General features: G+C 36.4%; 3 protein-coding genes across 3 annotated transcripts; 1 reads left to right on the forward strand and 2 right to left on the reverse strand.

The window, feature by feature from the left end:
• Positions 1-1904, forward strand: LOC137715433 (protein ULTRAPETALA 2-like). The gene is made up of 3 exons (XM_068454767.1): positions 1-403; positions 683-1034; positions 1659-1904. The coding sequence occupies exons 1-3, from the start codon at positions 217-219 to the stop codon at positions 1831-1833; spliced, it is 714 nt and encodes a 237-aa protein (XP_068310868.1). The 5' UTR covers positions 1-216; the 3' UTR covers positions 1834-1904.
• A 13-nt stretch (positions 1905-1917) lies between these two features.
• LOC137715432 (lysine-specific histone demethylase 1 homolog 2) lies at positions 1918-5898 on the reverse strand. The gene is made up of 3 exons (XM_068454766.1): positions 5737-5898; positions 3775-5337; positions 1918-3627 (listed from the first exon to the last, which is right to left on the reverse strand). Exons 2-3 carry the CDS (start codon positions 5306-5308, stop codon positions 2915-2917), a joined length of 2247 nt encoding a protein of 748 aa, XP_068310867.1. The 5' UTR covers positions 5309-5337; positions 5737-5898; the 3' UTR covers positions 1918-2914.
• A 5927-nt stretch (positions 5899-11825) lies between these two features.
• Positions 11826-12584, reverse strand: LOC137714530 (phytohormone-binding protein CSBP-like). The gene is made up of 2 exons (XM_068453723.1): positions 12404-12584; positions 11826-12109 (listed from the first exon to the last, which is right to left on the reverse strand). The coding sequence occupies exons 1-2, from the start codon at positions 12582-12584 to the stop codon at positions 11826-11828; spliced, it is 465 nt and encodes a 154-aa protein (XP_068309824.1).
• Positions 12585-16641: the final 4057 nt, after the last annotated feature.

Here is a 16641-nt window from a genome sequence, read left to right on the forward strand (position 1 = left end):
ATAAAAATTCTCACTTCATGTCTTTGTGCTATTTCTAATGAGTTTTCATTGATTAAGTTGATTAATTTCGATACGTATTGATCCAGATCATCTTTTCTAATTATTTTCATCGGACTGGTGCTTTTATTTTTTTGAGTCACAGGTGCAACGAGAACCAGAAATTCATCTGCAGCTGCAAGAAGAGGTATCGAGATCAGACATGAAAATACAGAAATCATGTTCACGGACGAAGATATTAAACCAGTCGAGAACTTATATGGACTTGAGCGAGGTCCAAATTATATTGAAGTCGTTTGTGGCTGTACGAGCAAGAAGTACGGCGATTCTGTTGGAAAGCTGAGAATTTCCTCCGCAGGACAGTTTTCGATTACTTGCCAATGTCTGTCACCATCTTGCAACGAAGGTACTCACTCTAATCTATCGAATTCCCTGATATGGTATCGGTCCATCGGAGAGGTGCTTGTTTTAAACCTCAAATCTGCATTTCCCACTTCATTTTTAATTTGTAAGTTGCACACACACACACACACACACAGCCCTACATTATTTTTCGATCAGTTTGCACTTCTCTATCTCTGGACGGGAACGATGAAGCTGCATGTCATGAAGCTAACTTTGATACACAGTACATTGTTAGCTTATTTCTTGAGAACTAAGTAACCTTTATGTGCAATTAACGCAGTCGGGGTCTTACAAGAGAGGGGGAAGTTGACACCAGAGGAATTCGAGAAGCATTCTAAAGAAGGGGGACCCAGAAAATGGAAGAGCAACATCTGGGTTACAATGGATGAAGATGGTCAGAAAGTACCACTGTGGAAAACTGGGCTGATGAAATTCTACAGACATGCCTCAAACGAAGGCCAGTTAGGTTCTACCATTCGGCGACGATGGAACATTCACAGGGATGAACTGCTGCGCTGCTTCAAGTGCAAGAAAGAACGCAGGTTTCGCCTGCGGACTAAAGAAGAGTGCAGAGCCTTCCATAACGCCTCAAGGAATAGGAGGTGGAAATGTGCTGATCATCCCTATGACAAGTGAGTCCCTCTCCTCATTTTCCATTTTAATTTTTTATGCACTTCTTTTTTATTATTTTCATGTTTACTATCTAGAAAAACTTGGTGATTCACTATACTAGTAAATGTTAGCTTTTGTGAGCCTGAACCATTGATCATGTGTGCGGAGAGATTATATTTTCACATGCACTCGGAGGATTATGAATTCGTTAACGACTTCAAAAGTGTTTTGAAATGCTTAAGGTCCCTTTGTTAACAAATCCTTGGTTCGCCCCTTCTATTGAATAAGTGAATTTTGAATCAAATGTATTGTGGACGGTATTGCATTCATACTCTGACAGCATAACATGCTTAATTGATTGTCGTTAAACCATTAATGATCGTTATGTTTCTAGAAACTAGCTTGAATGATTGAAATTGCTTTTGAACAGTTCCATGGTTCACCTCTTGGTTTGCCTCTGTCGTTGATGAAGTGAACATTCAGTTTAATGTATTGTGTCTTTTGCAGATTAAAAATCTAACATCATACCATGTTTGATTTTCGGTTGTTATATCACTTTTCGGAAACTCTAATCGTACTGCTAATTAAATTAGGGTTTGCAATATCACTTAATAAACCTTATTTATTTATTTTGCATGATAAAGAATAAAGTGTGGTGATGAGGAAGAGCGTGAAACTCGGAAGAGCTGTAGGAGTTGCCCTCGAGTTTCGGCATGCCAGGGTTGCACCTCGTGCGTGTGTTTAGGGTGTCTCAATTGCCGCTACTCGGACTGCAACTGCCGCACCTGTGTTGATTTCATGCACAACGCCAAACCCTAATTAAACTCATCCCTCCTTGTATTAGCTTTAATTACCTCCTTTTGCTTCGATTTCAGAACAAGGTTATGGCTTATTTCTTCCTCCTACTATCCATGTTCATTTGATGAGTTTATGTTACACATTGTTTTTGGTACTTTTATTGCATGTTTACTTGGAATCGGGAAAAGTCGTGAATCATAGAATGCAATGAATGAATAGATTTTGAGATCAACCAGCCCCCCTAATTGATATGATTTCGTGTATTAGATTAGAGATTTAATTAAGTGTATAAATGCCTGCTTAAACACATGAAAGTCAAGAATCAGAATAACGTCGATACTTAACTTATGCAAGTAAAATTGTGGATGAAGAGAACCCAAAACTTTAAGTTGGGAGGGTACCACAAGGGAGGTTTGTACTAGCGCCCATGTTCAGAATTAGAAAATAGACAAGGGGTTTAGTTGTCTATTTCCAGATTCAGCTTTGGAAGCTAAACTAGGGGTTGCTTAGTTTAGATGCTCACAGGCTCAAAAATCATTTCATGAAATTACAAGAAAACTTCATAAACTATATACAAATTTGCCACCAATAACAAGTTTGTGCCATCGCACTTTTTGAGTAGAACACACAACGGTTTAGTAACCTCTCAAACACCCGATGAAATAAGAACAAGCTCATCAATGCATCAATACAAATGCTATATAGAAAAGAGGAAGATAAATAAGAGAGAGTCTGCATATTCAGGATGAAATATGAACACAGACAAAGAACTTGGCATTCAAAAATATTCGATTAACTTTCAATGTCTATCGATATTCTGTTCCCTATTAATATGGGAAGGTGTACAAGATCTTCAACCTAATCAAAATTTCATACCCGCATGAATGGTTGATGACTCTTCAGTCAACCCGCTACCTGAATCAAGGTCAGACTAAAACATGTTCTACAGAAATGCATAAAATGAATTTTCACAGTTTGACTCCAAGAGATCAATTTCTCTTAAACCTAATGAATTGCCTAAATGGCTCAATGATATACAGAAGTGTGCACCTGAACATGAAACTCCAAACGATGCACAAAAGTCTTTGAAACTGCAAGCAACCTACTGTCGTCCAGCGGACATGTGATTCCTTCCCCTTCCTCTTCGAGCATTACCAATGCTAACTGCCAAGGAGTTACCTAAAGTTCCTATGGCACTAGGTCCCATCAGCTTCAAGCCAAAAACTTTCACCAAGTATGATAGCCTACTTTCATCTCCTCCTGTCACCAGTTCTAACCCACATGCTTGTTCACGAGATATAAATGTGTACAGCTGCAATGGTATGGTTAAGGCATGTTGGGAGCTGCTTGTTAGCTCTTGTTTATAACTGTCTTCCCTACTCCCAACACCAACTCTCATAAGCCCTATTGATTTTGGGTCATCTGTTGAAGGATCAAATACACATGAAAAGTTCCCAAATTCCAAATCGGGCTTCTCAAATAGATCTTCCAGCATATCATTGCTTGGTCCAACATTCTTTTGTATGACTTTCCTCAAATAGTTTTGACTACGCCTTGTGGCACGATATATGCACGAAGCCTCTCTTAGGCCACTCAGAAAGGCCCCATGCATGGTAGCTGGATGTTGCCTAGTTGTGGCCTCGCCTGCAAAGAACAGCCGGTTTCCCACACTTTCGGCAAGCAAATCATAGTCACTGCCAGATGACTGTACTCTAACATGAGAATATGAACCATAGGAAAGGGGATCACCACCCCACCTTGTACAAATGGTTTGAATTGGATTAGGCACATCAATGCCCTTAGGAGTATATATACCTGAAGTGGGAATGAAAATTGAAAACTAAAATCTATAAGACACAAAGGAAGATCTAGATGGAAGCCTTGCAAACTTACCCAAAAAATGACGACACAGAAAAATGAAAAGAAGGGAACTACAAATCAATCATTTACGTAAAAACATACCTCTGAGGACGCTTAAAACTCGATGGAGCAATATTGATGGCTCTGTGCACTCAAATGTCTCTGCAGCTTCTCCCGCCACCAGTGCAATGAGAACTGGACCTCCAGAGACAGTATGGTATCCGTAGAACAAAAAGAACTCTCCACGTTGATGGCTATGTTCATTGAGACATCCAAAAGTATCTAGTTCTTCACCCCAGAAAACATGAGGAAAAACCATAGCTACTTTGTTCAGCAGACCAAATCCCAACCTTTCAATTGCTGCGAGCTTTCTTTGGGGCAACTCGGGTTCAAATCTGATAGAACCCTTTTTCAGAACACCAAGAGGAACAGTGCATAGGACCATGTCCCCTCGAAACACTTGGTCCCCTGCAATAACTTCAACCCCTTCATCTCCATACCTAATAGTATTGACAGTCTTTCCATAGAATATGGGAACTCTTTCACACAGTGCTCTGATCAATCTCCCATTACCTCCAGCAAGAAAACAGTGGTCCCCACCCATTTCATAAGGATCGTCCTGATCCCAGTAGGCAGCTGAGAGATTTGATAGACATCCAGCATTTGCATATTCCAAATTTGCAAGATGCCAATCAAGAAGTTGCTTCTCCTCAGTGCTTCTAGCAACAGAATACAACTGCCTCAGTTTCTCCAAAACTGAACCCAGAGATATATCATTTCCAAACCCACCCATTGTCTGTCGGAGTTCCATGACTTTGTCAAGCAACTTATTAAAGATGACTTCAATGTTAGAGTCAATGTCCTTATCAACAGGTGTTCCATCAGGTTTGTACAAAGGACACTTATCTCTGACCTTATGAAGCGGAATAGAAAGTTGCCTCGCCAGAACTCCAAGTGGGTTAGCATGGATGCCAGTAATGACACTGCCGCCAAGATCCACAGCAGAAAACTTTCCATCCTTCCCCATCTTTTGGGTGTAGACTCTTCCACCTGGTCGATTCCTACCTTCTAAAACAGCCACCTTGAAACCCAATTGCATAAGCTGCCTTGCAGCCGCTAGTCCAGCAAGTCCGGCACCAACAATGATGACAGACCCTTCAGTTACCTCCTCTGGCATATTAGCCATAAATGCTGGTGCAACCCCAAAATTGATGTATCCATTATACAAAAGAAAATCATAAGCTGAAGATATCAAATGTTCATAGTCACCACTCACAGTTTCTTTAATCTGCCCTTTTGAGAGCCACACTCGCACATTACTCCGCCATCTTACTAAAATATGATTTCTCACAACAATGTAATCATTCTGCTGCTTCCCACCCAACTCGGTGACCACCCCAGCTTGTTTTTCCTCCTCAAGCAGCTCATCAATGGGGAACCCGAGGGACAGTGCTATCATGGCCTCTGTTTCAGTCTCTTTCTCCAAATCCACCTTTGTTCCCTTCCTTTTCTTAAAAGTACCACCTAAATGCTTCTCTATTATATCATCCATCAAATTCTCATCATAATTGCGCAAACTTGCTTTCTTCCTCAGAGACCGCTTAGAAACAGAACCATCTGAACCCGGTGTCTCCATTACCCCAGACCGTGCCCTCTCCACGACAACTTCTTAACCCAAATCAAGTAATCAGCTCAAAAACAAATAAAAAACACAACACCCCATTTTGGCATTTCATTTCAAGCAATTCCCTCACGACCCATTAACAGGATGTTTTCGGATTCTCGAACTGAGACATTGATCATCTTTACACACAAATTGAACAGAAAATTCACATATATCAATCCATATCCTCAAATCCCATGTTGTTTCTAACCCCAACTACGGTATTCAACCAAGAAAGTCACTGTTAATATCACTCAGACTGACAGTACGAGCTACCATTAATTTAAATTCGAGTCCTAATTTCCCCAATTTTGTACCCAAAATTCAATTCAGCAGTAGGTGTAAAATACAGTAGAAGTTTGTTACATGTTTAGGGAAATTGAAAGTGAAGGGCGACTCACCTGGTTGGACCGAGTTGAATCGGATACGGGACGATTTGGAAGGGTTTGTCCAGTAGGAGCTAGGGTTTTTCTGGTGCGAGCATACGAAACGAGTTAACCGAACTGGGGGATTGGAGGGAAATAAAGGGACGGTGGGCTTAGAGAATGATGATCAACGCCGGACTTGCAAAAGAGGAGATCCACTCACGAATCGTTTGGGCCTGAACTTCTAGACAAGTTAATAGTTTTAATTAACTTTGTTAAAAAAAACCCAAAAACATAGTTTTAACCAACTGAAATCCAAGTCACTTTTTATGAGCATTTATTTTCTTTACTGTTGTAGGGTAAAATCCGTCATATCTGTGTTACAAGCACACCAAAATTTGATTTCCTATAAGTACCTATAACAAAAATTTATTTCTTAAAATAAATCGTTAATTAGTACTGAACATCTGATTAACCCTTTATAATACTATTCTTGTAGTTGTTTCGTTAACGTTAGTGAGCCTAACAGATATTCAAGGTTGAAAATATTAAGTAGTTATTTGTAATCTTTTAAAAGGTTTAGATCAATTTAAAATCACCCTAGTGGTTGGGTAGTTATACGAACCTAATCCTTAAATTTAAAACTTTCTTAGGCCATTCTTTGAGGGAGGACTTACATGAAACAGGTTTATTATGTCACATATCTAATAATACATTGCCAAGTGCAAGTTTTTCTCCATATGGCAATGTATTATTGTAAGTTGCTCTTTACTTGAGGAATGCCTATCCAAAGATATTAAAAGATGGACTCAATTAGGAAGATCCCTAAATAAACAAATGCTTATGTTGTGACCCTGAATCCATGAGGTTATTATTGTCAGAATATGTAGCATAGATTCACTGCCAGGTTGCTAACAAAGAACATTACTCTTAACAAAGGGAAATTTTATTTGAACTCATATAACCCTCTTTCTACACCCAACTTACTCTCTACACCCATATCATTTTTAATTAAAGAATTAATATTTCTTCAAACCCAAATTTACTACCAAAATTACTCTCACAAACCCAATTCAAAATGTCAATTTATTTTTGCACCCATTTAAAAAATAAAATATCAAATTACTAATTTGGTGAAATTTCTACTTGTTTACGAGAATGAAAGCTTTCGAGTTTCTACTAAATACCTTTACTCATTCTCTCTCTGAAAGAGCGAGGATCCTCTTTGTGAGGATCTCGGGGATCCTCAAATCATCGTTTATCGTACATCGTGCGGTCAGTTTTCATTAAGTACTGTTTATATTCAATTTTAAATTAAAAAAATTACAATAATTTCTAACAGCATGATGTACAGTGAACTAATGTGATTTGAGAATCCTTGGATCCTCCTTCTCAGGCTCTTGTCACGTCAGAGCTCCCTACTGTAATTCACATAACTGCTCATAATGAAATCAATTATCAGGGCAATTTTATATTGTGTTAGTTTAAGTTTCTGAATCTCTCTCTATATCCAACCTCCAATGTTCCTCATGTAATTCTCACCACTACTAGTTGAGTGGCTTCGTCCACATCAGTTGGTTGGTTGTGTAATGGACAAGAGTCTACAAATTTTTTTGCTCACTTTGTAAAACCCCACCGAGACTTGCTGAGAATCATCTATATCTTCTTCGTCGAAATGTTACTTAGAATCTCTTCATAATGAAGTATTAAAGTCTTACACTGGAAATACATCTCAGGCGGGGCGTAGTCATAACTGACGGTTATCTGTTGAAGGTGTTATTGGAAAGGGTATATATGGTGTGACAAAAATGGATGCGTTCTCTGTACCATCTTCTGCCCCTTCTGCAGTAGCCATAATAATGCGTGTGCCGCCTCGAGAACACTCACCTCGTTCTCAAGTTGGGGAAACACTTCTTCTCCGTTGAGATATTCAACTAAGAACACAGTCCATGTCCAAGGAGAGACTTTGCCACCATCTATAGTGAAACCCAAAAAATTCATCTTCTCAGCTTCTTGTGTTGAAGGTGTGAATTGAAAAAACCTATTTTTCCAACTCTAAAACTATTTGAAATCAAACGAAAAAAAAAATGAATAAATCGATTCATGCCTTAGTTGAAGGATTCAAAACCACCATACCTGGATACAAAAAACTTGTTTTCTCTACAAGCGCACTTACGATTTTAGCAGAATGAAAGTAGGATAAACATTGCTTGATGTTAGGGTTTAGTTTGGCTGTGAGTTTATTGATAAATTTTAGTTTATTTGTTAATTTCATCTTGTACTTGATAGTAATTATACAATATGGTAAAAATGATGATTCACATTTAAAATTTAAGTTGAGTGTAGAAAAAGGTTGTATGGGTTCAAATAAAATTTCCCCTTAACAAATAGCATGAACAAGGTGTTGGTTTTAGGGTGTTAGGATTTTACCCATCCGTCCAGGATTCAAAAGTTCTTCCTTCCTAAATTATTGTAATAATTTCAAAACCTCCTCCCTTCCTTTATTATTAAACAAATACAAACAAGGTAAAATATTGTTTAAGTTCACAGGATTTTTTTTTTTTTTTTTTTTGAGAAAGTACGATATTCATTGAAAAAGAGAAAAACATACAAAGCATGAAGGATACGATGCATAATGAGTCTCGATAAAAATATTGCCGGAAATTTCAACCTAAAAAGTTCACAAGATTACAATTAATTAAATATTCTCTCACTGTGAGGAATTAATATTTAGATGCAATCTCTCATGGCCAACCTTTAATGAAACTACAAAAGCTAACATTTCTTAAATAAATTTCCATTGATGTGAAATTTACGACCCCCTACGTGAAGAGATCCATTAATATGGCACTTAAAAACGTCAATGAGGGAAAATCAACTTGGCAAATCTAAGAATTTTGTTCTATTTGATGAATTTATTTTGTTTTGCCTAAATCTTGTTATTTTCGGTTGACCCCTCTTGATAGATTTTCTGGTTCTGCTATTATGTGTACCGCATTTGTACTATGTTTCTAATAAAAGTGAGATTTCACGTAATTGTATTGGTGAATGTTATATTTATCAAAGAGATAAGATTTTTGAACCAAAATAATTCTTAAGATTGACATAATTTCTCACTCTGACCACTGAAATATAAAATCCATAATGGATAAGATTTGATTCCTGATTTTGTCCCATTTCTCTACCCTTTTCCACCTCATCTTCCTCCTCCCCGAAGACCCATGTACCTTCACCGCCTCCGACCGTCGTGGGCACAGATCGAAGCTCCAGTGACTGTGCGGATTTGGAGAATCGTCAGCTAGCGCTCAATAAAGGCACCACCTGCTCTTCTTGGAATTACTCCGGCCAGAGATTAGCAACTGGCTCCGTCGAAGGAACCCCCGCCATTTTTAACTTGCGCGACCCTTGCTTGTTGTCCCCCTTTTCCTGCACCTCAAAATCCAAGGTCCCTCACTCCATTCTGCTTGAATTGATGATTTTCCTCCTTTACATATCAACAACAGCAACTGCTCCCCTTCTTCATCGCACATCAGCTGCTCCCCTTATCTAGTCACCAAATTACTCAATTTTCTCATTGAGTTTTTAATTCAGACTAAAATCTCAACTGTGTTAATCAATTTCTTCGTCGCTGCCTCCCAGCATGGAAAAATCGTGCAAATTTACGAGTTTGTCAATTTCCTGGTCTTTGAGCAAAATTTGTTTTTGGGATTTTGATTTTCAGTTTCTCTGCAATCCATGTATGATTTGCTCTAGAAAGCCATGAATTTTCAATTATTTTCATACTGCTAAAAGTGATCGTGGTGGCTCTGATTTGTGTGAGAGAAAAGATCATGGTGGCTGGCAGGTTTGAGATTTTTTTTTTTTAAGTAAATTAAAAAAGACAAAATAAATAGTAGTTTGTGGTTTAGTACACCAAATGTTCCACTGATTTTGTACTGCTTAGTCCAAGGCAAGTCAATTAACTTAGCTCCTAAACTTAGTTCAGTTCAAAATAATTCGGTGCAACAAACACTCTTTAATGGGTTATGTAAGTAACAAATAAAGAAAGGTTGAATAGGCATTTGATTCCTGGTCAGTTTGATTTTTTTTTTTTTTTTGTTAGGGGAAACTAAATCAGTTTGAAATTTGTATGCATGCATTTGTGTATCTTTTGTGGCAAATTTTTGAGTAGAAATATCTTCTACATTGTCCCATATTGACCACCACTAAAAGATTTTCTCACTTTATAATGCTTTGTCTTTATTAAAAAGTGATTGGACTAATGGATTTTGGAGAGTAAAATTCGGCTCAACCTTGAGTTTTGGGCTTTAGGTGTCTCCCAAAAGACGTATCCCATATCATACATGTTGCGAACAGGCATAAAGCAATTATATATACATCCATTTGCATGACATTTAGAATACAAAAAAAATCAAATTCTTCTTCTACAATTTTTAACCTTCTTACTGAGAGAACCACAAAGAAATTCGCCAAAAGTCTAGTCTTTCGGTGCCAAAATCGATTTAGATCATTGAATCCTGGTGAAGCAAACGTCCATAGAACGACAAGCACAGTGTAGGGACGAAATTCTGTTTTAAGGACATTGCGGTACGCAAGCCTCGATATTCAGTTTGTCTGTTTAATATTATTTCGTTTTATTCATAATCTGTTAAATTATTTATTCACATTTATTATTTATTAGCATATATAAATTTATCATTGATTGTTGATATTTATCCAACATCTTTGCAGTAAAAGAGAGATATAATTTCATACATTTGACAAGCATTCAAAGTATTGTCAAAGTTTCCAACAAAAGAAAGAAATTTTTTTTTTCTTCTCAAAGTTACAAGATGTTGGTTTACATGTAACAACATTGGCAGGAGCGAATGTGCTCCTCACTATGCGTTCAGTGGTGGAGGCAGCATGGAGTCCGCCGTCCACAACTCTAACAACTTTAAAACTCCTATATATATTTGTACGTGTATTGCATTTGACTCTATAAATATCTAGGGCAAACTAAATTACAACTTTCTCCTACTTTTTTTGTCATCCATGCCTTCCTTTTCTCTTTTCTTGTGTGCAACTCTATTATGCGCACCAAATGCTCAATAAAATGCCTCAGTTGACAAGCATTTACATATCATAGTAGTTGTTGACATATGTTTCCATAAGCCTTTAGCAGATGTTGGAAAGAATCAACAAGTTCCTACTAGGTGTTGGCCGAAATAGTCTAGTGATGTCTTTTTGATCGAAATCATAACCCCATTATTTGAAAATCCTATCTCTGCCACTATATGCGTCTGAATTCTATGTTTCCATAAGCCTTTAGCAGATGTTGGAACGATTCAACAAGTTCCTACTAGGTGTTGGCCGAAATAGTCTAGTGATGTCTTTTTGATCGAAATCATAACCCCAGTATTTGAAAATCCTATCTCTGCCACTATATGCGTCTGAATTCAAATATCTATTCTCATAATTTAAATTAGCTTAAAACTTTAAGCACCACAAGTAAATAAAAAATAAAAAAATCTTTCCTCAACGTGTCCATTCATCGTACATCATGCGGTTAGAAATCATTTTAAATATTTTTATTTATAAATAAACATAAAAAGTACTTGACAAAAACTGACCGCACGATATACGATGAATAGACACGATTCATGGATCCTCAGGATTTCCACCAAAAGGATCCGGATAGGATCCTGTTGGGTCCTAGCCTACTACATTTCTCTAACACTCTGCAATCATCCTTGATAATTTTCTTTACGGTTAAGTTGTAGCTGTTAGCTCAGCTAAGTTGTACTATTGATTTAAGGGATGGTGGCACCATAAACCAGTCACTACTAGGAATTTGAATATAGGACACGGTTTAATCCGTGCCTATATGCATCAAAGGATTGGTAAATTAAAATGCAATGAAAATAAATTATTATATAAACAGAAGCAGTGAGGTTGCACAACACAATAATTCAAGAAGCTGCCACCGTCTACAACTTTGCATCGTCCAAAACTTAAACCTTATTGATAGCACAGTTTTTTTATTTTAAAGAAAAAAAGGGGATGCAACACGAGAACTTCCCAGGTCATCACTAGCACAATTAATTGGTATTAATTATTAAAACACAATAAATAACACATTCTAATTAAGATTCTAGCAAATATTTCTCCAGAAGTTGAACGTAACAAGTTACAGGATGCATTGCAATCTCGCTGCAATTAACTTCTTCTTTCTCAGTCTCGTATACCACTTTCATATCAACCAATGTCTCCTGCTCTCCTATTTTCTTCAGTTGGAAAAATGTGGTCAATGCCGAAAAATTGCGCAGTGTTAGCGCCGGGCCTTTTATGACTTGTAAAGCATATCGATAATGAGACTCATCAAGTTCCACAATCTTTTCTGTCTGTGCTCCATTGGACTCTACACGATCTGACAATTTTTTTTTTAATTAACATCAGGGTATCAATTTGAAAACCTTCGCCAACTTTTCCTTAGCCACAAGTCCAAAAAGGGTTGGAAAACTTATATACGATTGTTCAATTTAATTAGGGTACTCATGGACGGAGTGTTAAATGACAAACTGAGTGTGCAAATGACTTTCCGGTTATTAACGAATAAAAGGAATGAATAGATGCATCAATAAGAAATTCTATAGGATCATGTATTTGTGGTTTTGCACTCAATTATATATATAAGTGAAAGTGATTAAGCTGGAGTACTCACAAGTGGCAAGGTTGAAGCGCAGAACGGAACCAAGGCCACCATCTCCTTCAATTACATCGATACTGCGGACACTAGACATTATCTTTGGTATGACAGTAACTGCATCCAAAGCCATGGCTTTCCACAGGGCTTCAACTGCAACGCCGACTGTTATCTGATCTTGTTTCGTTTTGACAACCATGGCTAAGCTCTCAGATCGAACCCCGAAAATTTCAGATATGGAGCAATTTGATATATAATGTGATCGAGGTACATGGTAAGATTAATTATTTATAAAAGTTGAAAGGCATCTTTTATTCAACAAGTCCAAACAATTCCCCCTTGTTTTGCCCAAAAAAACAGAAAAAAAAGGTCCAAACAATTCAAGAGCTGAGGAGCAACTTTCATTCATTTTTTTTTATACAATAATGTATTTACAATAAAGAGCGGAGGTTTTTGGCTGAGTGACACAATACCAACTTGTTGTCTATGAGAGTTTAATTTAATAAGATATTGTAAAAAATTTATAATTGGAAAGAAATATGCTAAATGACATTTGGTTCAAGCTAAACTACAGATATTGAACGAAAATGGTCCCAACTGCTTAGTGAATCCTATTGGTTTCACTATTATTAAACATAAACATTAGGAGGGTTATATTATGATATTGCAATTATTGTACCATGCTGATGTTATGATATTGTAGTGATTGTACCATTCAAATGTTAAGATAGAGTAATGATTGTACCACAACTGTTATGATATTGTAATTATTGTACCAAGTCGGGATTTACATCATTTTTATCTTTTTGTCTTTCTGTTGGCATGATGTCTATAATAATATATTCATAAAAAAAGTAAAGGTAAAATCAATTAGTAATATAGAAAATAATCCAACCTCTTATAAGTCATTGCAAGGTTTCTCTTTTTATTGATGTAGGATTCTTTTACCTTCATATCCTCATACCCCCCTCACGTATGACAAATTTTTAAACCAAACACATGGACAACATGAATTGGATGATGTGGAGCCAGTGGCGTAGTCAGAATTTTCAAATAATGGGGTCATAATATCAACCAAAAAAAGCTTTATTGGGCCATTTCGTTGAGCACCTAGTAAGCACCAGTCTGTCTACAAATGCTGAAAGTTTATGTCCACATATGTCGACTACTGTTATTTGTAGAGGCTTGTCGAGGATGGATGTATGATACTATGGAGAATCTTGAAGATTGCCAAGGTTTTCAACTAAGGTATGTCACCAAGCACATGACGTGCACAACAGAGTCCCACACAAGAAGAGAGAAATCGAAGACAAATATGATAGAAGAAATTAGAAGAAGTAGGAGGAGATTGTAATTTAGTTTGTCTTAGCTGTTTATAGGGGTCCAATACAATATACAACCAATGACCCCATGCTAGCTCGCCACTGTGTGAAGCATGTGTAACTGTTGGGCTACACAAGTGGATCAACCTACTCTGATATCCAATAGCCAAGGTCGTTCACTCCCTCATGCTTGAATTGATGGTTTTTCTCCTTTACATTTCTGCAACAACAACTGCTTCCCTTCTCCATCGCACATCAGCTGCTCCCCTTATCCTGTCACCGAATTAGTCAATTTCCTTGTTGATTTTTAATTCAGACCAAAATCTCAATCGGATTAGTCAATTTCCTCGTCGCCACAGCCCAGCATGGAGGAAATCTTGCAAATTTACGAGCTCGTCAATTTCCTGGTCTTGGAGCAAAATTTGTATTTGGGATATTGATTTTTAGTTTCTCTACAACCTAGGTATGACTTGCCCGAAAGCCATGAATTTTTCAATCATCTTCATACTGCTAAAAGTGTTCGTGGTGGCTGCGATTTGTATGAGAGAAAAGTGATCGTGGTGGATGGTTGATTTCAGTTTTTTTTTTTTAAGTAAAAGGCAAAATAAATTATAGTATGTGACTTATTTCAGCACTGCACCATACGCTTTATTATTTTTATATTACTAAAGTTAGTCTAGTCTAAAATAGTCCGGTTGAATAAACACATTCTTATGGGTTATGTAAGTAACAAATAAAGAAAGGTTGAATAGGCATTTGATTCCTGGTGTTTTCAGTTTGAAATTTGTATGCATGCTTTTGTGTATCTTTGAAGTAAAAGAGATGAAATTTCCCCCATTTGTCGAGCATTCAAAGTTTTCTCAAAGTTTACAACAAAAGGAAAAGAAAAAAAAAAAGTTTTCTCAAAGTTACAAGATGTTGGTGTATATGTAACAACATTGGCGAGATGGAATGCGCTCCTTATTAGCAAGGTTCTAAAAAACGCTAGGCGCTAGTCGGGCAGCGGGGTAGCGCCTAGCGCCTAGGCAGATTTAGGTAAATTTCTTGTATACCTTGTAAATAAGTGTATATTGACACTTACAAAAAATAATACTTGTATGAAATTTATGGATAAGATAATAAAAGAATGATAAAATGGAAAAAGAGTATCCAACAAGTCCAAAATTTAAAAACACATTAAGCATATATGTCATATAACCATAGTGATGAGTATTGTAGGATGACACATGTACAACAAGTTCACAATTTAAAACAACATAAAATGCAAAATAGGAGGAAATTAAGGAAATATAGTAATGTAAGACTTAATCTATGTTTTTAATTTTTATTTTTTAATTTCAAGAGATAAAAAATAAAAATAAAAACCGCCTAGCCACCTAGCACCGCCCAACCCACCTAGGCGCCGACTAGAGCCCAACTGATTTTTTCCAGGCGTTTTGCATGAAATTGCCTCGGCTCCAACCCTCCTAGCGCCTAGGCCCTTTTTTAGAACACTGCTCATTAGGCATTCAGTGGCAGACAGTATGAGGTCTATTGTCCATGACCCAACAACTTCAAACATTCTTATATTTGTATATGTATTGTATTTGACTTGATTTCTTCTATTTTTTTTTTTTTTTTTGCCATCCCTCATTTTCTCTCTTATTACGTGCGACTCTATTATGTGTACTAAATGCTCGATGAAATGCCTCAGGTGACAAGCCTTAGCAATCTTCAACATTGCTCTATAGTTTCTTGTAGCCACCCTTGACAAGCTCTTACATATTATAGCAGTTGTTGACATATGTTGGCATAAGCCTTAGTAGATGTCGACAAGAATCGACATGTTTCTACTAGATGCTTGACGAAATGGTCCAATAAAAATCTTTTTAGTCGAAATTATGACTATATTATATAAAAATCCTGACTCCATCACTATATATATGCGCCTAAGTTCAAATATCTATTATCGTAATTTAAATTAGCTTAAAACTTTACAATATCACTGGTATAAAAAATAAAATAAAATAAAACTTTTCTCGAAGTACAACTCTAGTTCCTAGTCTTCTACATTTCTTTGATACTCTGTCATCATCCTTGACAAATTTGTAGGGGTGTTTTGATAGAGGCGCCTCATTTTTCAATTTTGTTGATTAACATCTGTTCCTTTTAAGAATTTGATTAAATATTTTTTGTACAATATTGTTAGAGGTACATTTGATTACCTATAATATTGGTACATTTGATTTTATGGTAATTTGGATTTTTGGTACATTTTATTTTTTGGTATATTTAGAATCTAAACATACCAAAAGTTGGTACGTTTATTTTCAAATTTACCATAAATTTTTTTTGACGATATTATTTACACCGGGAGGGAGGTGGACTTAGCCTCACAATAGGCTAGCAATAATATGGTTCAAATTTGGCTTTGGCGAGCATCGAACCTAATATTTCTCATTTACAACTGAAAAGGAATACCAGTAGACCGTAGTACTAAATGACAAATTTACCATAAGTTTGAAATATATTTTTTTAATAACTATATGTAAAATTTTAACAAATTCATGAAAGTTTCTTACTAAAGTATTAATGACTTTTCTTAATGAAGGAAAAGACGAATTAAATTTGATAACAGAAATAAAAAGTTAGATAATGAGGAATTAGCTAAATTAATATTTTTAATAAAGCAACAAATTACAATTCCTAGGTTGTAGGAAATTAGTTGTTAGCTAGCTTAAATGGATTAATGTTAAATAAATAGAAAATGCTGAGTTAGCAACTTAGCAAAGCATTTTAATCAAATTTTTTTTAAAGAAACAAATGTTTAGTCTAAACAAGTTGAAAAAATATAGGAGATTCTAATTACTCTTTTTCTTTACGATTAAGTTGTAACTGTTAGCTCGGCTAAGTTTTACTATTGATTTAAGGGATGCTGGCACCATAAACCAGTCA

This window comes from Pyrus communis, chromosome 14 (assembly GCF_963583255.1).
Source record: "Pyrus communis chromosome 14, drPyrComm1.1, whole genome shotgun sequence".
Lineage (NCBI taxonomy): Eukaryota > Viridiplantae > Streptophyta > Magnoliopsida > Rosales > Rosaceae > Pyrus > Pyrus communis.